Genomic DNA, 24,915 nt, shown 5'->3' on the forward strand with positions numbered 1-24,915 from the left:
GGCTGGGCGGCTGGCTGCGTGCCGGCGGTCGGGGGCGGGTGAGGGAAGATGGCAGCGGAGGCGGGGGGGGGTCGGCGTGAGGGGAGCACTGGGAATGGCGGCGCGGGGCCGGGCTGGTGGCAGCGCGGTGAGTGCCGAGGGGATCCGATGAGCCGATCTCGTTCCGCGCTCCGCTCGCTTAACCCGGTGCCGAGGTACCTCTGGTCACCCCCGGAGCATCACTCGATCCAATAGCCATCTTGCGTTGGCGTCAGCCTTATGTAAACGGTGCCTGACGGTGCTCGCAGGGGTGTCCTGCACTCTTCTCTTCTAGGAGAAACTGGACGAGTACAGCCACTTCTGTAAATGGCTCGCGAATGTTTCTAGCGACTGCGTAACCCAGCCGCTGTTGGGCTCGGGCTGCGGTGAGCAGAAGTTGTGGGCACAGAGTTATGTTAGCTGAGGCACTGCAGCGGTGCTGGGCAGCGGTACCTCGTGCTCACCGACAGGGCGTGAAGCGAGGAGCGCGCTTGGTTTGGGGAACGTGCGAAGCTGATGTGACCTGCGGTTCCCTACATTTCCTGCTTAAAGGCTGGAAATAGCCCCGGTCGCTGCGTATTCCACCAAACGTATGGTATTACTCACAGCTCTCTTCAACTAGGCTGAAAAAGCCACATAGGCACGTATATGGCTGCAGCTGGCTGAGTATGGTGCGCTTAATGAGCTTTCACAAGGCTGGAATTGACTTAGATTAACGGTAGGATAGGATGTTTATATGTGTTTTATCAACAGTGCTGCTTTTTTGTACCGGTCTGTCTTGTGTTATGTCTTCGTGCTCCAGCTGCGTGGTGCTTTTATCTGGTCAGCACTGTTTGTCCGCATCTCTGAGATAATATTGAGGTCTGTCTCGTGGCTGACTGCTCTTCTGCTCAGGTGGAAGGTCTGGCAGAACTTAAACTTATAAATCACGTTACAAAATTCTTGGTGATGTTAAGCTAGCAAACTGCTAGTCGATGAATGCATGTTTTCTCAGAAACTCAGATTGCTATAATTATCATTTTGTGTATTGTCATAAAAGCTCTTGCTTTGCCCGGAGTGATAAAAACATAAATGTATAAAACTGTAATTCTGGAGGCTGTTGTGATTGACATAAACCCAAGCTTTCAGACTTGTTGTCATGCAGCTGTTGCTGTGATTTCCTGGAGCCCATCAGCTTCATGGGGGCTCTGCCAGTGCTCCGCAGTCTGTGTGTGAGTCACCAGGGTTCTGTCTGCAGTGTGACTTTAAATTTTCAGTCACTATGAATGTGATCCCTATTGTGTGTGATCCACCAATTAATGAAGAGTAATGTGATAGTTAAGTCTCCTAGTCTGCTTGACACTTGTTAGTCATGCTTTCCTATTTGGCTGGATTTTCAGTTTTGTTTTTCCAGTGCTGTGGCTCTGGTTGATCTCAGTATGTTCAAGTGCTGTGAATTGAAGTGCCATATTTGGTATGTTGAAAGTAAACGTGAGAAGGAAATGGTTCTGTAACAGAAGATTTTCTTGGATCAGTAACTTGATTGTATTAAGACAAAGCTGGGGACTCTTAGAGCAGGCCATTTGACCATTTATAATCAAGGCCACTGAGTGGCAATGAGCAAATAGATTAGCGTGTGATGAGTCACTGCCATATTAAAAAAAAAAACAAAAAAACAAGCAGTAACTTGTATGCATTGGTATGTTGAATAGTCCAGGAAAAGGCTATCACCTAAGTATGTGTCTCTGCTAGTTTTTGGAAACTGGCTTTACTCTGTCCCCAGAAGGCTGTTCAAATTAATCATTGCACAATTATGGATTGAAGCAGGTAATACTGGCAAACCCTGCAAAGTAGTGTTTTATAGGATGGGTTGAAGTCTAAAGGGCTGAAGCTGAGCTTTGTAGTGCTCTCATCCTTCAAGCATAAAGGCATGTTCAAAAACTTGCTGATCTTGAAAGCTGTTATTTCTGACCTCTTCAAATCATGGAGAGAACTTGAATTAAAACAAAAACCAACCAAACAATATAAACCCGAAATGAAAAAGCACAACCAAACAAGACACCGGTAAACTGATAAATGTTTGCTATAAGCAAAGTCTGAGAGGCCCAAGGTTAAAATATGTCTTCATGTGTTGACAAGATATCTCTGTTGGTGTTGTTTGTGTGAAGTGAAAAGAGTAATTGAGTCACCTGCAGGAAAGCTGAATCATTTGGCAGTCTATGTTAGGTGTCTTGCTGTCCTCGGTTACTGTTTTTCAGTGTGGTGACAAAATACGTTGTTCAGCCCTGCTTTAAAAGCTTTGCACTCAGATTTTGATCTGCTGTTTACTTCCAGCTTACCCTGTTTATGCTTTGCTTGGCTACTCCTGGCAGCACAGTATAGTGTATATCTTACAGCATGGTTTTGTTGCTGTCGTGGATATGAATTATGTAAGATGCTTAAAGATGCTGAATTCCTCACTATCAGTGGAAAAGGGAATGAGGGACTCTCAGTGGGTGAAAACTTCTAATTCTTGCAGTGTTGGCTTTGATGATACTTTGGACAGTGGTGCCAGACTGAACGTGGCCAGGAATAATTGCTGCTTAAACTGGAATGGTGATGCTGTCCTCTCCACCCTGCAAGAGAATCAACTACCAGAAGTGGGAGTGACATTCAAGTGGTGTTATTCAGAGCCAACTTCTGGGCACTGCATGCTCAGATTCCATGACCTGCTTGTAAGTGTAAGGTGGTGATAAGATGTGCCTCACCTCTGGAGCTTAACTAGAGGCAAATGAGCATTCATGTATTATTAAGTGATTCAGGAAATTACTGCTAGTATTGTTTTTCATCTGTTGAAAATGGTTGTGAATCATCAACTGAAGCAATACCTCTTTAAATATATTTCTTTTCTAATGAGAAGCTTATTACCAAACAGTATTTTTCCTGAGTATCAGGGAAGAGATTTCAGGTTGTGTCTTTCTGAGAGCATGAAATCTGAACTGACTCACAAATCATAATGCCATCTGACACCGTAGCTATGTGTACTTACCTTACACCTCAAAGGCATTTCTGAGCTCATGGGGAAAATTACTAGTTAGAATTTCTGGTATTCTTCTCTTCTAGTCAAATACTGTGAGGAAAAATTCCTTTATATGAAGTTCAGTGCCTATAAATGCTCAAAGAGGCCTTAGTGAAGCAGGAGGCCATGCTTGACTTCATGTAGGGAGTGATGTTGCTGATGCTGGTTGATGCTGCAGTTGCTTGAAGGTTGCAGAGCCCTTCTGAGCACAGTAGAGGGATGATGTGTGTGCTAGCTAGTGCTATTGAATTAGATTCTTGATGCAAAATAGGCTTCCTTAGAAATGTGTGTTATGGAATATATTCCACAAGAGAGTTGCAGCTTTGGGAAAGTTCTTTATTACCAGTTACTTCTTTAGGGACCTCAAGCTGTTTTCTTGATACTTTGTTTTAGCTGCAGTGGTTACTGGGCTGTTTCTCACTTATGCCCCCGCATTCTGTTCCTTCCTTTCAATGTTCTTAGCTAACAGCACAACGTACCTTGTGGCATATGCGACAAACCAGATGTCAAACTGATATATATTAAATGCAACCCACCAGAAGTAGGGCTTGAATACCGAGCAGTTAATTTGCTGCTGCTGCTTGCTTCTTCTAACAAAGGGAAACAGGATGAGGGCAGGGGTAAGCTGCTGCGTATTCTTCATCTACTCTGATTATTTTATGTATGAAACATCAGTTTTGTACCTTCTGTCTGTGAGGTGAAGCCTTCAGTACGGGAGTATTTTTCTACTTTGCTTAGATAAGATCTCCTTGAGTTTTATCCACTTTCTTTAATGGAATGTAGTCAACCTATATCTAAGACTTAAAGATGCCTGCTACGTGTTGACCTGGTGCAAACAAATACATCTCGAGGTGCCAAGTTGCTTGTTTAACTTCCTTTTGAATCTTCGTGGCAGAGGAGAAGCTGAATATAACAAGGCTGTTCCTGTCTTCTCCTCTCTTCTTCTTACATGTAGATGTCTGGAATTGTCAGATCTGTCCCAGACCAAATGCAGATGTATGCTGGAGTTCCTGCCCTCCCTGGAATGACTTTGGTTTTAAATAAATGAAAAGTTGTTAAGCTTCATATGCTGTTTCTTGTGTGCTGACAATTGTTAGCTTATACAGGGGGAGTAAAGATTTTTTTTCTTTTTTTTTTTTTGCCACAATTAAAATGAATCTGTAATTCAGATGTATTTTAGGCTTGTATTTGACAGCAGAAATCAGATATCTTTGATCTCTATAGGTTAGAATTAACTAAATAATGGTGAAGAGGAGATTGCAGAGTTAATTGGGATGAAAATATTTAAAACTGTAGGCACTGTTAGGAAGCATCCCTTCATTTAATAGGGGTCTACATCCATAAAACAAGCTTTTTGGTCTGAGTACGGATGTTACAATATGCTACTTGTGCTCTTTCAAAGTAATTATTTATTATTATTATTATTATTATCTTCAATACTGTTAAGTGTACAGGAGAGACATCAAGCTGCTGAAGTTACATTATTACAACCCTGGAGTGTGTTTAGGGGTAAATCTTTGTTTTGACTCATGCAATATCTCCCCTGTCCTTGACTGAGACACGGAGCTGTTGCTGGCACAGGTGTCAGTGGGCGGGATGAAAACACTTGGCTTTTTTCTGTTGAAAAATAAGGTGCTTTACGATGAAATTATCATTATGAATGAATGGTGGAGGCTGTATCATCTTAAATTGAGAGACTTAAGATGCTGCTCTGAAGGCTTTGGGTGCCATGAGGAAGTAATTTGGTGGGCACTTGGCCATTTCCTTGTAATGTGAGTGGGACCAGCAGCACGAAAACATTCTTTTGCATCTGTTCCAAATTGTATTGCATGCCAACCACAGCTGGAGTCCTGCAATGTCAGGGCACTTCCACTGAACTGAACAGTTCCCTTGAACTGTGAGAGCTCTTGGATAGTGGTGTAAAGTTTCCTTTTAGAGGCAAATTCTACAGTGTAATATCAAACAGCTCTCAAGTGTAGCTTAATTAAATATTGATTGTGTTGCAGAAACTCACTGTTAAAGCTATATATATTGAGACTTCAGAACCAGAGTTTGTCAGACTGTAATTTTTCCTTCAAATATGTCAAAGATTTGAAGCTGCAGATAAACACTTCTGTCAGTGTCTGGAGGTTTCATGATTAATGTTTAATATTATAAAAAACATGGTTTCTTAATATAGTGGCTTTGAGAGAACAAGATACAAATTTGATAGCTCAATTCATAAGTGTTAAATTTGCTGTAAACTTCTGACTTCGTTGAACGTTCTGTATTTTGTTATAAAAATGCATGTGGAAATTCTGACTGAGAAAGCCCCACTTGCAACTAGCAGCCTGTATTCCTTGAAAACCCAGCATCCTGATGCAGTAATCTAATTTGATCGGAGATTATTAAATGACTTTTCCACCATTTTAGATAAAGCTTTTGCCAGTTTATTTTCAGTGACAATTTAGCAATATTAGTTACTGTTATAAATATCAGTTGGAAAAAAATCTTAACTAAGAAACTGCTACTGTGAGAATATGAAAACAAAGAACCCACGTGGGGGGAGGGGTGGGAATGTGGATGGATGCATGCAGGATTTTTTTTTTTTTTACCTCTCTGTAAATCTTCTGTGCAGTGCCTTAATTCCTGTCAGTGGGATTAATGCTTCCAGCTGGTGGTCTTCATCTCTATCAACTGGTCATATTCTAACTGTATCCTTATCTTTCAATTGACAGAATTGCTGCACTTAAGTCAATAATAGGAACGTGTATCAAGAAGAGGTGAGAAACAATTGGATATATATCCAAAGGAGAAATTTGGAAATAATGCATTAACTTCTTTCACGAAAGCTCTGGTTTAATAAATGCACATTAATACTCAATTTGTTGCATATTCTTGTTCCAATCACTTCAACTCCCTGAAAAATAAAAGCAGGAATTATTTTCCGAAAAGTTGAACTGAACTTAATAAAATTCCACTTGAAAAACTTTACTCTTCCTTTTAAGGAAGAAATCTTACATCAGTGGAAGCCCTGGAACAATGTTCATTGTGTCTGTGAAACTGGAAACAAGCAACTTGAAAATACTTCACTTGAAACTTAATGCTCTCTTGTTGAGTAGTGCAGTAAGCCTTAATTGCTGATAATATGCAGGGGCATTCAGGAAGATCTTATGAACATTCTGAGGAAGATGGTATAAAGCATGACAGCAGTGATTTAAAGAAGAATCAACATTTAAATCAAATTTAGAAGTATGTGGCATTGCCCAGGAGGGAATCCCTGCTGGTCATTTACATTTTGCAGCTATCATTTAATTTTTAACTTTCTGTTGTTGGTGGTTTGTTTTTGGTTTTTTTTTGGTTTGTTTTTTTTTGGCCATGTCTATTCATCTGCTTCGAGCAAAGCCACATTCCCACAAACGTGTAGGCATTTCCTTGTGCTGAAATGTGTTCTAAGAATGTTTAAGGGATGTATTGCTTGTTGTCATATGACTAAATAGTCACTTTGTCCCTAGCAGTCTGTTAAACAGTAACAAAACCTATCTGGTTTGGCATCAAATTCTTTACTTTCTATTCAAATACATGAATTAAGGACTGCAGAATATGCAAGTGTCGCTTTTTCTGCAGTATCCTTTGCAGTTGCCTTCTATAATTCTAAAATATCATAATTCTTTTCGGGCAGGACTGAATACATTTGAATGGAGTGCTGTTGCATGGAGGTTGTGGTCATTCATGACCTGAAGCAGTCCTATCATGTATGGTCTCTCAAGGCCTCAGCTCACTCACTTACAGCCAGTTGTAAGCATTTGAGCTATGCTTTTCTATTTTCCAACTGCTTTTCCAACTGTATTCTTTCAGCATTTTAGGTATTATTTTTAATGCTTGAGCATCTTGCAGTCCTGAAGACTTGTCAAATGAAGGTATGAAGATAAAGTTGAAAATCACTTCCAAAGTCTGTATGCTCCAACATGAGAGACGTTTGGGTAATTGTTATGGAGTATGTATACTGCTGGAGTTAATTCCTGAAACACTCTGCTTTGCAGGAATTCAAGCTTTTCTGCATCAGACCATAAGCATTTCAGATAATCATACAGCTGCTAGAAATGTGCTTGCTGAGCAAAACATTCTGGCTGAGAAAATTAAGGAAAGAGGATTGAATAGGAGTAGATGCCTTTGGCTAGAAGTAACTTTAAGAGTCAAGAGTTCTTAGCCACTGAAGCATCGTCTGCTATCTTATTCTAAGCTGCTTCCTCCTCGGGCTTTTTGTGGGATCAAGAGACTCTACAGGTGAGAAATGAATTGAGGTGATGCTTTCTTTATGGTTGGGAGGGGAGCCTGCATTCTCAAATGACGAAACCTTTTCTGGGATTGAATGGGGATGGCTATGTGCTCTTCACATTTGGTGTTCATGAACAACTTAAGGAGGAACAAAACAACTGGTTGAATTCAGTGAATGTAAAGTTCAGCTTACGTTTAATGAGCTGACATAGGGATTGTGTGTGTGCTGAATGGCTTTTTAGGGCAGACTAGTGGACTGTCAGGTAATAATCTTCTTTTTGAGTAATGAATATATGGGGGATATGCAGCTAGAGAAGCCTCTTCGATTTGTCCCTATAATTTATAATTACCAATTGGAATACTTCTGGATTTAGTTGCAGCTCCCATCAACTTTGTATGCCTTAGAACATGGCATTGGAACAACTGACAGTGGCAGTTTGTTCCTGCTTATAGCTTAGGAGTTCCTAGTGGAATTACTTGTAATATTGTGTGCTTTCTAGGCAAATGAATGTTTTTTCCTTTGGTTTAATGGTTTCCCAAGCAGTGCTTGGTGACTCAGAATTCTATAGCTGCAGCAGAGTACAAAGAAGCGTTCTTTATCCCTACAAGTAGTAAGGATTCATTTTCATGACATTCTTTCTCCTGGGCTTAATATCCTGCTTACTCTTTTTAAAAAATGTTTTGCTGCAGTAAGATAAAAATTTTGTTACATCCCTCATTTTAAATCTGTCACTATCCAACCTGAATTTGTTCCTGCTCACCTGGTCCAGTTTTGAAATGCATAAAAAATATGTTCAAGGATACTGTGCTGCTTCATTTTCTTAAAAATAAGCTGGATGGATGTGTACTCTGCAGGGTCTCTGCTCTTATGGTTGAGCCATGCACTGAATACTTGCTGGGATGGTGTACTTCTCATGGTTAGGGACTGGGGAATGAACTGCTGTAAAGAAAGCTGTAAGGTGGAGTGGCAATGGGAAGACTTGCTGGGATTTAAAAAAGAAAAAAAAAAAAGTGTATCCTCCTAGAAGAGACTATAGCTGTGGGCTTTTTATGGTGGGGTGATGAATGGTGGTGCTTTGGTTCCTCTGCTAAGGAGGAACATTTCAATTCCAAGTGGCTGGGGGCTCAAGTCTACAAGGGACTGAGCAAGCAGTCTAAATGGCAAATTAAAGATGATTTAAATGAGTTATTAGCTGAAGAGATAATTTGTTTCAAGTTTGAAATGGGAAATAAGCAAGTCAATATAGCTAATGCTTTGTGACCATTAGTTGTTGGTACTTGTAAGAATGAACGTCTTAATGCTCCTCCGTCCTTCTGCAATTAGAGTAGATTAAACATGAATTTAGGAATCTGCCAGTAAGAACTTAGCTGAAGTTTGCTTGCTGAAGTAGTACGCGAGGCCTTCTTTTCTAGGAAATGCTTTATACTCTTAAGTCTTCCCAGTTAACTTGTAATCTTTTAATCCTGGCTAATATTTCAGAACACTGCTCAAAGTTGACTGGAACTTGAAAATAATTTCTTTTGAAAAGCCCTGAGGGTCTGGTGGTGCTTGTTGCCTTTGATCTGAAGCAGCCAAAACTGGAGGAAAAAACCTTCAACTCTGAGGAAAAAACTAAAGTAATTGTAATAAAATTAACTCCTCAGATGTCTGGTGCTGTATTAGCAGAGCTGGAAAACTTACTTTGAATATTTACAGTAGGTTGCTTCTGAGCTCTTTCTTTTCATATATAAGTATCTACTGCTTTTATTGAATGCTGAAAGTGGCTGTGACAATTGCTGCCCTGCCAGGCTATGGAAAGAATTTTTGAATATGTTTGTATGTTTGTCTAGATACAGTTCATGCTTATTTATATAAACGTGGAGCTCCTATAAGCATGTATAAATTGAACTGAAAGTTCAGTGCCACTTGGTTTTCATACTAAGCACACTGGCAGAACACTTCCTAACTGAGGTTCATTCCTTGAAATTCCCCAGTGTTTGTGAAGTATCCCCCTGATTTCCAGCGAAATTGGAAGATAAAGGGCTGCGGATATCTGATGGATTGAACCTGACAGCAGCGCAGTGGTAAGGGCTGGATCCAAGGGATTCTAAATGAAATCTTTTTCTTAATTTCCTGCCTCCTGCCTAAGGGAGGCTGATTGCCTCCCCAAGCCCATCAGACTGGGCAGTAGTCATTTGGTGCTGAGCAGTGCCGTGTCCCAAAGCAGTGGTTTGTTTCCTTGTCAGAGCTTGTGCCTGACCTTGGATAGAATCTGCTGGGCATAGAATGGGGAAAGAGCTGGAAAGCAGTTTTGGCTTTTGACAGTCATCCAAGTTGCTTTTATATCGCCTTTCCCAGGGTTATGTTTGTATAAACACAAACAGTTCAAGAAGCTTTATCTGATGTTTTTGCCTTTGCATTGCTGCTGGTAAGTTCAGAGAGCTGATGTGGAAATAATCACATCAGAGCTGGTTTTGTTCTGTGTTTGTGGTGGAAGTCCTATTGTGCTGTGATTACAATGCTGATGCAGTCACTGTGGAGAGTAAATGTATGCTTTGTTATCACTAATCTCAGACAGCAATCAGCAAAAAGAGCCAATTTTTTTCCCAATAGCTCTAATTTATTTGGGGTAAGGGAAAGAATGGAAAATTCTATACTTAAAGGTATGTATTTGTGTACCAGGTTTCTGTCTCAAAGTATTAAGTGCATGTGCTAAGGCTTATCAAACCTGGCAGGGCTTTAAGTTGAAGCTGACTGAGGGCACCACAGACTCTCTGAGCAGGGGAAGATGTTCCACCTGGCTCAGCTCACTGCTGTCATAGACTTTTCTGTACAGTTAACTTTTTAGTTTGGTTGACAGTGGCTACTTCGATTGTGTTTGGGTATAGGGAATATTCCAGTGCTTTGCTTGATAGAGCACCATGGTAGGGAATGCTTACTGATAGATATATTTAAAAAAAAAAAAAATTACGCTGTTGTATGGCTTCAGTATTCAGTATTCAAATATTTTCAGATGTCTTTTATGTATGTTAAGAGGAAACTTTATCTGAGGATTTTTTTTTTTTTGTATGGCTGCTTCCTTCTTGGCTACAGAAAGACTTGAACATCTTCTGTAACATGTATCACTATCTACCAATTTCTGTTGCCTCTGAAATTTTATGGCATTTCATAATTAAACTAATCTTATAGGCTTGCATTTAACTTTTTTGGGTCTCTGTATATTTAAAATTCTTTCATAACCATGTAACTTTTGCTTTAATTTTAAGAATCCATGATGATGGCTAAAGAAATAGCTGCTGCCGGAACTGCTGGGCTGGAGGTTAAATTACAGCAAACAGTCTTGGACAATCTTGCAGTACTATACAAAGCTTGAGAGCTGCTTTGTCTGAAGCTGAGTAAGCAGGACTGCACTCAACATGAAAGCCTGTACTCTTTTTTTGGAGGGTGAGGTAGGGGAACTGTGGAATAATTTGGTTCATCTACCTTATGTAGGTACATCAGAGTATACTTCTGTAGAGCAACGAGCTCACATCAGTGCTTATTTTAGTTATATTTATTCAGCATGGCTGGCTGTTGGCTCTGAGTCCAGAGGGGACCATCATATGGGAACTGGAGCTCTAACTAGTAAATACATTCTAGTCAATGTCAAAACAGATGTGTTTTATTAGTTAGAACAACTTTGAGCTGCTTGCTTCTGTGCTATCACACATACCTTCCTTTAGAAGGTTCTTTTTCTAGAAATGTGTTTTTTAGAAAAAGAAAAAAAAAAAACAAAAATCTTGTGATACTGTCACCAAACAGTGTGATTCCACAACTGATATTTTTTCCATAGCCTACAGGCATTTCTTCTATAAGAGTTCTTTATAGCTAAACTTTGCTGGATGCTGGTGGAAACACGTCAGTCTCCTCAAACATTGCTAAATATGTGGCTTTTCCTCCCACCGTGTCACAACTCCCTGGGAACAGTTGGCTTTCATGCCTTCACTGATGGTAGTTTGATAATCACATTTATTTCAAGTCATTGCTTCCCAGCTTGTGGATCTGTTTTTCCTACCTTCTGAGGTCTTAGTGTGATGTATATTTGACTCCAAATAGCTCCTACTTTTCCAAAGCTCGGCTATGCTGTAAGTGAAGACAGGAGTCAAAGTTTGGTCAGTTCTCATTCTCTGCCCTACATGGGAGAAGTGTTCCTGCAAAAGTTTCAGGCATTGCATATGGCCACGTCCAGGGCTGCGTGTGTCAGAGCAAACCATGAAAATGATGAAGGCTCCATTAAAAACAATGGAGTTTTACAATATCAGTTTCTTTACATCTTTCTCTTGGTGGGCAAGTCTAAACTATCATTTCCTTATACCTGTAATTACAAGTAAATCTTTTAAAACATTTTTTCCCATTTTTATGCATTAGAACAAACTCACCATTGAGAGCTTTCCTACTAATAGTTTGACTATTAGGAAAAATTTTGGCTCAAGAAGAGTAATGAGGTATTGGAACAGGCTGCCCAGGGAAGTGGTGGGGTCACCGTTCCTGAGAGTTTACAAAAACATAAATACATGGTAGTGAGGAATGTGGTTAGTGGGCATGGCCAGGTTGGGTTGATGGATGAGATGATCATAATGATCTTTTCCAACCTTAATGATTCTGTTCTTAATATATCTTGTCATAGCAGGAAACAAATGGCTTAAAGAGACCTGGATAGTATTCAGATTTTTATTTCTGTAGTAGCTATGGTAAATATGAAGTGATTTGAATCCTTTAAATTGCTACCAGTACTCCTGTATGTGCCTGGCTTATTGTTTTGTTTTTTTTTTTATCTGCTTGTGTCTGTTTTTTATCTCTCATTGGCACACGAATAAAGTAAATTGCAAGTGTCCAAGATAGCAAAAAGTGGATTAAATTTGAAATATAGCTCTACAGGATTCTTGAGGTGAAGGTGAAACTCAGGATGTGTTGGTGAGCTGGGGAAGGTGGTGAAAAACTTGAGAGCAGGGATGGCTCCTTGTGCCTCTTTCCTGTAAGCTCATATCTACTCAGCACAAAGATGCTCCTGTGCGTTATTTGAACTGAAACTCTGAGATGAAGAGCTCAGGTGATACTTGAACATGTTTTGTATAAGGAAAAGATATTCAGTATACAGAAACATGATGAGTTTGAAGCACTTCAGAGAGGCTTGAGCATAAATCCCTATTCACACTACTGCATAGTTTCTTGTGCTCATCTATTTTATTCTCCTTAGGAACTTAAATTATGGCATGATTCATTTTTCTTATCCTGGCTCCAAGTAACTGTCTCTGGTGCTCTCACAGTAAAACAGGAACAATCAGGTGTTTTTCTGCAGGTATCTACCATTACATGGCACAGCCTGGTTGCATATATTAACCATAACTTTGTACTGCCTCCTGCAAACGTCTTGAAATCTTGACAGCCTATGCACTTAGTTCCTGCTTTTCTTTGTGAAAGCACGGTGCAGAAAACTCCTTTTAAATAAGTTCAGTTCAGATCTATGCTGACTTTTCATATAAATGCTTGTATTTTGTGATTAAACTAACGCAGTCTGGTTTACTATGAAATGTGTTAAACTGAAAGCTAGGAATAAATCTGCAATTCTTGGAGCAGCAGTCTGAGTTGTAAGTTTCAAGGAGAATATAGTGTTTAAAAATAACTGTGCTTAAAAATAATAAAATACCATTGGTTGTTGCCTGCAGATTTTAGACTTTAAAGGAGGAACTCAGTTCTTGTGAGTAAGGTGTGGGTGGATGATTGTTCTCTTTATCTTGAGATGTTATGTCAGTCTGCTCTTGAAAACGTTTACATATTTACCCTGGGATCTAAGATATGTAACTTGCCTACATGTAAACTGGAGAAACTTCCTCCCTTGAGCTAATATCAAACTATTGGAATAGAAAAACCTCAGATTTCCCACACGGATATTGTTTTTAATGATTTAAGCTAAAATTCTGAAATTTCTTTTGCCACGTTAGTGAACTTTACAGGTATTACACTGCTGTTAGAAACTCTAAATGAATATCAGCATCTTGTTACCATCAAATGCTTTTCACACTGATACTGTCTTACTGACTTCCATCTAACAATAGTTTGAATGCATGTTGAGACGCATTCAATTTGCATTTTGCAAATGATGGAGCTGGTAGCACTGCCTTCCTGTTTGCTTTTATACTTCCTCTGTGGTTCATTTGCACTTCTTAATATGATTTCTTAGAAACCATGAAGCCTTGTATACTTAAATATTATTCCAAAAGAAAATGTGCATCTATATTTAAATAGAAAAAAGTTGTGGAATGAATAGTAGCTGGATAGATATGACAGAGCTGGGGCTGAGTGTTAACAAGTGCTTGGTCTTCTTGGGGCTACATTAGCAGCTTAATGACCTGTATTTAATTTCACTATGACCATGTAAAGTTTCAATTAAGTTATGAATTCCAGTGGATGTTAGGAGAACTAAGCATCCATTAAACTGAATTATGTAGCTGAAAACACTCTTGTCGTTTTTTTTCTGAAATAACCAGGAAGGATAAGGAGTAGAACTATAAACAGGAGGAATCATTTGGTCAATTAATTAAAATAGCTACTTATTAGCAAGCAAAAATTGAACAGCTTATGTATCTTACTCTTGTTGTGGGAGTCACAGCATGTTTTCTATCATCTGAGTGGGGAAAGCAGAAAGAATGATGTGCTGGCTTGACTGTCCAGCTGAGTTTATTACAAAATATGAATTATTATTATTATTTTTTTTTCAGCTACTGATCTTCTTTTGGCATGGAATCCTATTTGCCTGGGCCTGGTAGAAGGAGTCATTGGTAAAGTCCAGCTTCATACAGGTATGTGGCATTTTATTTTATACTGCTAAGTCAATGTGTTTTAAAGGCATTGATACTGTAAATAGAACTGTGAAACTCAAGTGGATTATGTAGTATTCTCTGCAATGGTGTAGTACTTCCCAACTATGTGAACTCATCCAAGCATTTATATTTTAGTTGTGGTATGCAAATTCCTCTTTCTGCTGCATGGATTTTTTTTTTATTTTCTTGTACAAATAGAGAACTGCATCCACAAAGAATAAAAGTCAGTACCCGAAGTTCCACCTGAGGCTCCCTGTGAGATACACTTATTTAATTTTTGCACACTTTTACTAATAGTGCTGCAAAGCATTTTTTTAATGAATGAAAGTTTTGTTCAATATCTGAAAATGATTTTTGTCAATTAAGTGCATTGGGAGTGGTTACTACTTAAACCTATTTAAAAGTAAAAGAAACGTTTGGAAATTTGTATCTGATTTAATAAACCAATGTTAACTAGAAAGGATCTTGTACCAGTAGAGTTCTGAATGTCTACTTACTGTCAGATAGAAAAACTAGCCATAAACTCTACTTCGTTTACTATGTGCTGTCCTTTTTGTAAACCACGCATCTCATGTCATTCTTGAATAGGTGCAGGTAAATGCAGGTGAAGTTTCAAGTGTGTTCCAGGATACCAGCATGGATTAAGTACTGAAATGGGTCAGATGTTTGTCACACAGGAGCAGCTGAGTCAAGATAGCAGAGGCACACTAACAGTAGAGGAAGAAAGAAAACAGGCTGTGAGGGTATGATGGATTTAGTTCTGGGAAGTGGCTGGCTCCATAGTTACCGTAACCACTAGGTCTCACTTCTGAGAGAACAGTTCAGAGCCTCTCTTTTTTCATAAAGCTTTTGGCCATTTCCTCTTTCCAGTTGTATCGCTTGATCTTAACTTTGACTTTCACCTGATATTTTTCTGTCCTCCTTCTGCAGATCTGTTCAGCAGTTCGTTCTGTCTGATGATATGGTTCAGACTGTCTTTCTCTGACACTCCCTTCTCATCCAGGCAGTCTGTGCTGTTCAGTGTGTGCTGTCCATAATAAACAGATGAATGATTGCTGAACTCCAGAAATGACCTTTTTTTTCCTGCTGTGGGAAAATGCTTCATGCTTGCTTTTGACATGTTTGTGTTTGTTAATAAAGTATTCTCGTACACAAAGGCCTCCCCCTTCTCTTTAGGGATTCTCACATAAAAGCCTTTCAAGGGAGAGACCCTGGTACATGCTTTCTGAAAGTTCTCCTGTATCATGGCAACTGAATATTCTTGCATGTATGCTTACTGTGAGGCACTTCTGCTTATGAAAGCTGCGATGGAACTATCCCCAGCATGTGACATTTGTTAAAGTGCCAGCTTGCTGTTGTCAGGTAAATTAAGATTATCAAATAATAAGCCTGACGTCTTTCCATATGTTTTTTACAGCTATTGTATCAATTATGCCCATCCAGGCACTCCATCCAGTTGCTGCTTAGACAAGTGCTAGCATTTTGTTTCTTCTTTGCTTTTTTTTTAAATAACACACAAAGTACTTATGGGCTGTTCTTGTGCATGTTGAGGCCTTTAATGATGCAGCTGTCTAGTGGGCAGCTGCTAAGAGAGAGTCCTCATTGCACTGTAGTCAAAATAGGAGAGCTGACTAAAATGGCCTAAGTAGGTCTTTTTAAACCAGTTATTGTCAATGAACTGTCACTTGATTGTGTTCAGGTATAGTTCTATGTAGTCCTCCAGCTGAGTCATCTAACACTGTAACAGTAACTGTCTTCATTACTTATTCGTGTATCAATCTTTGTCACCTGGAAACTTTATCAGTAAGAATTGTATAAATATTTAAGTGCTGGACCGTTATTTCCATACTTGGTAAGAGTATTGGGCAGTGCAAGCTGGATGAAATGCTTTTCTTCCAAACCTCATTTGTGTCAGCAGGATCAGGAGGACCTGTTGCTCTGATTTCTTCCCTTTTTCTTTCCCTAGTCTCCTCCTCCTGGACGAGAAAGATCAGAAAACTTATTTTGAACTCTTGGATAATTAGATTCCTTTATGGGATTGTCCTGCTCAGCATCTTATTGACTAATACTGCAAACTTTAAATACTTTCTTAAGAATTAAAGTTGCTGCCAGTATGCTATTAAACTGTCAGTAAGCCCAAAGCCCATATTCCCTATCCAAGACCTAAATCCTTACATGTTCTCAAAAGATCCACTTAATGCAAGAATGCTGGAGTAGTGCTAAAGTGACCTTGAAATAACCTAAAACTGACTGCAGGGATGTTCTTAATTTAGCATTGGAATCTGCCAAATTGCTGTAACTAGGGATGAGATTTAATTTACTCTAAATCTTCTGCCTTTATTGCTGGCCTAGCACTGGAGAATGTGTAGGAAAAAGGTTTTTTGGCAGGGAAGCAATCTGGTGAGAAACCAGCCAATATTGCACGGTTACCCTTTTTAATTCTTTGAAGAATTTTTTTACTTGACAGAATCAATTGTACATCTGGACATAATTGTGTACTCATTTAAGATAAAATCTACTTAAGCTATATTTTGCTTCTTCCCCAGTCCTGAAGTTCCTTAAGCAATAAGATGGCTTTTAAGGAAAAAAAAAAAACAAACTTAAGGAATATCTGAACACTGGGGTGTGGTCTCTTACCCTCTGTTGGCCTATCCCAAGATGACTGATGAAAAAATATGGATTGAAAACAAGAATACAAATGGGAAGGAGTTCAGGATATAGTATGAAGATAATGTGTGAGATGTGACAATGCACCTTTTCTTGGTATACATCATTAGAATAGTATGTGCATGTGCTTGCCTCTATTTAGGAAGAACATTTATTGCATAGACATGTTATCAATTACAGAATATTAATAATGTTTTGTTGTCCAGTTTATTTATGTATGTACAAAATATAACCATTCAAATTCCTTTAGCAGAAATTCCAATACATGACTAGAACGTATTTCTTGTTAGTAGTGAAAGTAGCTACTTCCACACTGAAGTGGTAATGGTAGCCTGGAATCAAATTCTTAGTTGAGATTCATTGATCTGCTTTAGCAATTTTGATTTCTTTCACTTTGTTAGTATAACTTTGGCTTCTGACCACTGAAGTTACTACTAGTACTGTTGTATGCTAGTCCATGTGTATTTCTTTTCTTTTTTTTTTTTAGTGGTGGAAGATTCCATGTAAAAGTTCTAATCAGTTTTGACTAGGGATTAGTTAATCCAACATTGATTAGAATATGCTCAGAGTTAATGGCATATATCAAACTATCACCAGTGCTGGACTTCTTAGTGCCAGCCAAATTCCACATAACTCCACACTGCAATCAAACATTTCTTTATCTTGTAGTCAAAATGCAGTTTAATGTATGCACCCTTATCAGTTTGATATTTTTATGTGGGTAAAACGTTACTGCCAAGTTTCCTTAGGCTCTGTAAGCAAAAAGGAAGTGAAATACTTCCCTCTCTATCTCCAGGAAGGGAAAGCTCTTTTGTTGCCATGCCACTGAGGCCCGTGCTTCAGCATCTGAAATATCTTCACTGAAGTGCAACTGCTGTTGTCTCTAACTTAATCCAATCAACAAAACGTTTTCTTGGCTTTCATCTCATCTTCTTCAACAAGTAAATAGAAAGTGATACCAGAGTATTTTTTTGATAGGATCAAAATACTTGCAAGAAGTGTCATTTGTAGTAAATTTATGCACAGTTTAAAACTAATTATTGCTAAAAGGAACTTGGGGAAATGAAATGCTGGGCTGTTTGAGAAACGTTAGAAAATAAAACAGCAGTGGTGTGCTGGCAGTAAAGCAAAGGCAGAGCTAAATTCCTCTTTCAGTGAGGAATGAGAGGTGATAACCTACTTTAGATGCAGTGCTTTACATCAGTTGTTGCTGCCAGCTCTGCCATAGTTCTTAATACGGTTTTAAAAAGAGAAGCAACAAAAACAAACCATGGGATCTTGGTGGATGACCTAACACATGCAGCTTATGGAAGGACATGTAGCTGTAGCCTTCTTCTGTTCTTAATGAAAAAGTTTTACATAACTACCTTTTGAAACTGTAGAAGCACTACTCTTATCTGGACATTACTGGTAATTACGCTGAGCTTCTGTGGTTGTTGCTGTAGTTTTTAATTGGGGGCATTTTTTATCTGCATACCTTGCTTCTTGTCTGTTTTCTTTTGGCCTGCCAGGGAACTCTTTTTTTTTCCTTAACATTCTTTGGCTGTGGTTGTAATATAAATGGAGCTTTGAAATGAAAGCCAAGATAACTATGTCTTTTTTTAAAAATGCACTCAAAGGTAACAGAACTCACTTGGCTGTGTTGAGTTCTTGTTTACTGCTATTAAGGCAATATAGATACATTTTAAAAAATTTTTTGTAATAGTGTCATTCTGATTATTTTGCTTGAGATCTAGATGGTACCCTTTCTTTAAAAATCTGTTTTGTTTGTTGACTTACTGATCTCTTCATAGGTTTGAATTGTGTGGTTAAACCTCCATAAGGGGGAATAAATGAGAGAAGTGTTCAGTGAGAATGTCTGCATGCTGTGTTTTCTACCCGTGTTAAACTTGGATCGAACTGGATTTGCAGAAACCTAATTGTTCTACCCACTAGAAAACAATCTAAAAAACCTAGAGCTACTTTCCAGATAAAAGTGTAATAAACTTACATTTATTACTTTCACCTTATCCCATGGTTACGAGGTGTCAAGCTGGAGGCAAGGGTACTAAATGTACTAAACAGCTCTTTCAGCACCTGCTGTCAGTAAGGATAACCTTTTTGCTGGTGTCTACTTTCATTCTCATGTCTTTATCTTTTATCCATTGACCATCAATAGTGCAGTTAACTCATTTTTTGGGAGGCTGTGCTTACGTGACAGTGTGGAAAAATGTGGTCTAACCTCATAGCTTCCCCTGTTTGAGCAGGATGACATCCTGAGTTCCCTCCCAACCTGAAGCACTTCTGTGACTCCAGAGGTTATTGTTTTGATTCTGTGCTCAGGAAGTAGTGCAGAAATGCTCTTGGAAGTTGGCATAACTGCACAATCCGTGCATGACTTCATATCTTCCTTCCCTGGTGTCAGAGCACATTTGTACTTTTGGGAAACTATAATTTATAAAAGCATAGTGCTCCTTGTATTGCAGACTGGTATTATTCCAAAGATAGTGATACACAATTGAAACAGTGAGTTGTCACAATGCATTTTCTTAATTTTACCTTTGATAGCTGTCTATGGAAAATGTCTCTGCTTTGCTGATAGCAGCTATGCTGCCTCTTTGTTAGAATAAATAATCTTTCCAGGTGATGATTTGTTCTTGTAATGTGTAGTAGCAAAACGTGGCAGCAGCAAATCATCATTCACTGGATTCTTCTGGTCAATTAACTCCTGGCAGGGAGTTTTACACTGTGAGGAAAAATGACAGATTAGTGGAAGTAAATAACTTTACAGTAAGCCTTTACTAATCTTTCTCCAGATTTACCATGGTGGTTACTTTTAATTCGTCAGAAAGCATTGATTGGCAAACTTCCAGGAGATCACGAGGTATACAAAATAACAAAGGTTGCTGTGATCCCACTTTCTGAAACAGAGCCTCAGGATCTGGAATTGGAGGTATGGATATCTTCAATAAACTATGATTTTCCTTTTTTTTTTTTTCTTTTTTAAAACCAAACACGTTCTTCTGACCTCCTCTTAAGAATGAAGGTGGCAGGATTTTCAGTAAAGCCCATCACTTTACAGTGATACACACTGACTGTATGCACCCACTAGATGTTTCTGTATGTAGAAACCTGCATAAACGTTCAGATCTGCACTGCCCACTCCAGCGTGCCTTCAACTCAGTTACTCCTCAGATCATTTGAATGTCCATAGGACTTCATGTGTTTGCCTATTGCAAGAAGTTATTTTTTCTTTTCTGAATCAGGAGAGCATATACTTTTTCATGGATGTTCTTGTTTCTGTCTTACTATGGGATATCAGTTTCCATAACTTGGCTTCAAGGGAAATCCTTGCTTTAAACATTGTGTAAGTTTTTTTGTTGTTGTTGTTTTTGGTTTTTTGAAAAAGAAAAAAAAAAGTGAATGGTTAAAAGCATTCAAGTGAATAATACTAACTCACTTTAAAGGTTTGGTAATAAGTTGAGGTGGGTCTGGATACTCAGCTCATGTAGAATGGAAGCAGACAAACAATCACAGGGGAAAACAGCTTCTTAAAAAGGAGGAAGAGAATTATGCTATAGATGGAAATCTATACATTTCTCCTGTGTTATAGAGCTTCTTCCCCAAGTCTGTGGACTTCATAGACTTTAATTAAAATTTCATTGGATTTTATGCGGAGTATTTATATATTGATTTTATTTCAATATCATTATTACTTAGCTTTGTAAAAAGCACCATTTTGGAATAAACAAGCCAGAGAAGATTACACAGTCCCCAGATGACTCAAAATTTCTGCTGAAGACTCTTACACAAATTAAATCAAATGTATCTGCTCCAAATAAAAAGAAGGTAAGGCTTTTTACTGATTATTTTATTTTCCTTCCAGAATGTTTATTTGGTAACTCAGAGGTTATGATGGATGGGTAATCAAGTAGTAAGTAGAAGTAAGACCTGGAAAGAGAACCTGTAGGACTAAAATGTATATCTACCTTGTCTTAAGTTTGATTTCATTTTTTATTACTTCACTGTTGCTCTTCTGTTTTTATATTTTGTAACTATATAATTGCTGAGCATTTTCTAATGAAATGTTGTCTTACCAAGACTTGTTTCTAGTGGGTTTCTAAACTTTTGCAAGTTGTTTTGTATGTCTATCTACTATCATAAAGCTAGACAAACTTTGGCAGTCCTTTTCTCAGAGAACCTCATACCATCTTGAAGAAAAAGAAGACCCAACAAACTGAACACTTCTGACACTGTGGTTTGGATTTGAAAAATCTAAAGAATATGAAGATTAGAACAGAGAATGAGAAGATGTTTCACAAGTTTTGAAGTGATATTTTGCAAATGTGGCTAGAATCTTCTTTTGATAAGACATAAAGCCATTACTTTCCTTTCAGATTAAAGAAAGCAAAGAGAAAGAGAGGTTGGAGAAGAGATTATTGGAGGAATTATTCAAAATGTTCATGGATTCAGATTCTTTTTACTACAGCCTTACCTATGATCTAACAAATTCTGTGCAGAGACAGAGCGCGTGTGAGAAAACCGACTTGCCACTCTGGCGTAAAGTAAGTGTTCTACTGCACACATAATGGAAAAACTGCTGGTCAAAACTTGACTCATCACACCCTCTGGTAGTACAGTCTACAGTAACTGAAGATTTTGCCCTATTACTGGATTCAATGCATGAAAATGAAGTAAAAGTTTCTAGCAGCATGCTTTGAATTGAGCTGTTATATTCAAAAGTAGTGAATGCTGAACTTGTATGTGCAGTTGTAGTCAATAACGTTGGTGTCTTTGCTAGGAGGATTTCTGAATGCTGTTGCAAAAAATGCCTCTTCGTTTTAAACAGGTTGATGACAGATTCTTTTGGAACAAACACATGATCGAAGATCTTATCGTCACTGATGTAAGTTATTTCTAACAAAAGCTGTTTTTTGTAAGTGCTACTTCTAAAAAGAATTTCAGTTACAATGTTGATTTAAGGCCACATAGAAGTTGACTTAAAAATGCGTTTAGACAGGTCACAATCAGGGCTGCACCTTCTGCAACTGACCTACCAGGCAAGTGATGCTCCCTTCTTCCCCCAGCCAAACTTTCAGTTAGCCCATGTTCCCTGCTAGCTAACAAATGAACTCACCTTAGGTGTCTTATTTTAATAAAACAATGCAGAATAAACTGTGATATGCCAGTTTGTGCCGATGTGTGAATGTAAACTTCAGATCTATTCTAAAGTTTTTCTTATTTAAATGATGGCATGATTTTTATCTTCTGAAGTTGGAGAATACTGCTTTTATCCTTGAAAAGAATAGCTGATCAGCATAAATAGTGGTGTGGAACAAGTTATTTTGAACTTTTTTTCAGAGTAGATAAAGCTAATGAGGTTTCCTGACTAATGAACAGAATTGAAGAGAGACATACAGTAACTATTTATGGTTGGACTAGATAGTCTTGTAGGTCCTTTCCAACCTTGTGATTCTAGGTTTCTGTGATTCTGTACTTATTTCTTTTTCTTCAGTGTATGGTCTCCTGGATAAATTAGTGAACTGTAACGACTACGTCCATTTGAGGTTAGGCCAAGGAATAGGTTCTTTTAAAGATGAAAGCAGACACTTTACTGTATGTCTTGTATCTGTCTTTGTTTGTTAATAAATTTTTGCTTAGCCTTGTTCTATCTTGCTTCATTTCCACAGGAGGAAAAAAATCTTAAGTTGCTTGCTTTATTTTATTCCTACTTTAAAAGTCCTCCAACTAACAGGGAAAAATGCTGATACCTTTTACAGAAGTAAGACAAGGATATGACAAAAGCTACTTTAAAACTTGAAGGGAATGTGAAGCAGCTGTTTATAAATGAGAAATGGGAGAAATAGTGGTGATGACAGTGTAGAAACAACAGGAATGTAATGTGATTTTTTTTTTTTTTTTTGGTAACCTTCAGAATACTGAAGTGGACTTCTGGATTATGCCCATCATACAAGGATTTGTGCAAATTGAAGAACTTGTAGTCAACTATAGTGAATCTTCTGATGATGAGAAGAGCAGTCCTGAAACGCCTCCTCAGGAATCAACTTGTGTAGATGATGTTCATCCAACGTTCCTCGTGGTGCTTATTTCACGACGGAGTCGGCACAGAGCTGGTAAAGAAATGTACCCATCTCTACTTACAGGAGAGCAGTTACTGAATCTGAGCTTCAGAAGTCTATTGTGCATCAAATGTATCCTTGGGAGTGATAGTTCTGAGAAGCATTTCCATCTTGATAAAGAACGCTTAAATTTGAAACTTACAAGAGGAACTCTTGCCATTGATCATTGGCTTTGACTGGAGTTCCTTTATTTTTATTTTTAGAGTTTGGATGGGAAGGAAAAAAAAAAAGCAGTAATGTAGGATTTAGCCATTTTAATACTTAAAATGTGAATTGATCATTATTCTTGTTCTTCCTAGGAATGCGGTATAAGCGACGAGGTGTTGATAAAAATGGAAATGTGGCAAATTATGTTGAGACAGAGCAACTGATTCATGTTCATAATCATACTCTTTCGTTTGTACAAACAAGAGGCTCTGTGCCTGTTTTCTGGAGCCAAGTTGGATATAGATATAACCCACGGCCCCATCTGGACAAGAGTGAGTTTTTAAGTGGAATAATTCAAGATCAGAATTTCTTCCACACCACCCTGCTCTTAACTCAAAGGCAAAAGAAACCAAACTTGAAGAATGATTTTTCAAATAAAATGTAGTAGTAGAACAACAATGTTGGAGCTGATAGAACTCATGACGGATCGTAAAAGTAATTCTGTAGGATGTATTGTGCTGTTTTCAAGCAAGGCTATCTTTGAGTATTGATTTGAGTATGAATTAATACTTCAAAGAGAACTTACTGCTGAACAGACTGTTTTTGTCTAACACTGCTCTGCCTTGTAGGTGAAAATGAAACAGTGTCCTGTTTTCGTGCACATTTTGAAGAACAACTGAAAAATTACAAAAAGCAGGTGAGTGTTACATGGTGAAATAGTCAGCTCACAAAAATTTTTTGCATGCTTTTTGTGATTATTGGAATGATGCTACATAAATAGAATCTTATCTCAGTTTAGAGTTACCTGAGAAGTGCAGTAACTTGCAAAGATGTTTAAGCCCGCTTTTGTATACCTGTCCTTAGCATTTTATAGCTCCTGTGCTAACATCTAGAACTTATTTGATCTCAAGTACAACTTATCAAAGACAATAACTTATACAAGGTGACCTACAAATCTTTTTTTGACTGTTGTACTACTTACTACATTATATGAGTCACATTGCAGAGGGTAACAAGTGTTAAATCACATTTCTGAACAGGTCATTATTAATCTGGTGGATCAGACAGGCAGAGAGAAAATTATTGGAGATGCTTACCTTAAACAAGTTCTTCTGTACAATAATGCAAATTTGACCTATGTTTCATTTGACTTCCATGAGCACTGGTAAGAAACATATTTAAAAAATTGCTTTGCATTTTTTATTTACCAAAGAACAAAAGGGAGGAGAAAGGCCATTATTTCTATCTTCTGCACATGCAACACGCTTCATTTTGAATAGGGAGAACATCTTTTGTAAAGCAATATAAAAAGTTCAAGTTGGGATGAACAAGCATTGCTTTTTGTAGATTTTTGTCACTGATCTTTGTTAAATATGCACTGTTATTATGTGAAACTTAATGTTGCTGTGCTTTATTAAGCAAAGGTTTCTTTACATGCTGTAAGTGTGTATTGGTGGCTGACCTGCTTTTCTAATTGTTGAGCATTCTGCACATAATTCATTGCTATAAGGTAATTTTCTTCCAGAAGAACCCATCACATATTAAGAGAATTCTAATGGTGTTCTATAATAAAATACACAAGATTTTACTTTAATGCAGTATAAATAGCTGCTGTTTTCATGACTCTGCTCTGATGTTGGCATGATCTAGTGCTGTGTAACCTGCCCAAACATGTGATCTGTCACACAAGCACTTATTTTCCCTGCTTCCCTCCAGCAGACTGCAGTTGTGGACAAATATATTAACTAAAAAAACTTTAATCTTTGCTTCTGAACTTAATATAAGGGATGGATCTGGCCTGGAAAATCATTATTGACTTAGTCTGTCACT

At 38.1% G+C, this 24,915-nt stretch overlaps 1 protein-coding gene across 1 annotated transcript in view; it reads left to right on the forward strand.

Annotated features, from left to right (window-relative positions):
• The first annotated feature begins 48 nt into the window (after positions 1 to 48).
• The window catches only part of INPP5F (inositol polyphosphate-5-phosphatase F), a 35,677-nt gene continuing 10,810 nt past the window's right edge, over positions 49 to 24,915 (forward strand). The window contains exons 1-11 of the mRNA XM_031554598.1: positions 49 to 186; positions 314 to 404; positions 14,051 to 14,131; positions 19,615 to 19,751; positions 20,519 to 20,647; positions 21,196 to 21,363; positions 21,648 to 21,704; positions 22,734 to 22,932; positions 23,238 to 23,417; positions 23,715 to 23,782; positions 24,126 to 24,250. Coding sequence (XP_031410458.1) covers positions 49 to 186; positions 314 to 404; positions 14,051 to 14,131; positions 19,615 to 19,751; positions 20,519 to 20,647; positions 21,196 to 21,363; positions 21,648 to 21,704; positions 22,734 to 22,932; positions 23,238 to 23,417; positions 23,715 to 23,782; positions 24,126 to 24,250 — 1,373 coding nt within the window. The remainder of the gene's footprint in view (positions 187 to 313; positions 405 to 14,050; positions 14,132 to 19,614; positions 19,752 to 20,518; positions 20,648 to 21,195; positions 21,364 to 21,647; positions 21,705 to 22,733; positions 22,933 to 23,237; positions 23,418 to 23,714; positions 23,783 to 24,125; positions 24,251 to 24,915) is intronic.

The sequence above is a fragment of the Meleagris gallopavo genome, chromosome 8 (assembly GCF_000146605.3).
Source record: "Meleagris gallopavo isolate NT-WF06-2002-E0010 breed Aviagen turkey brand Nicholas breeding stock chromosome 8, Turkey_5.1, whole genome shotgun sequence".
Classification (NCBI taxonomy): domain Eukaryota; kingdom Metazoa; phylum Chordata; class Aves; order Galliformes; family Phasianidae; genus Meleagris; species Meleagris gallopavo.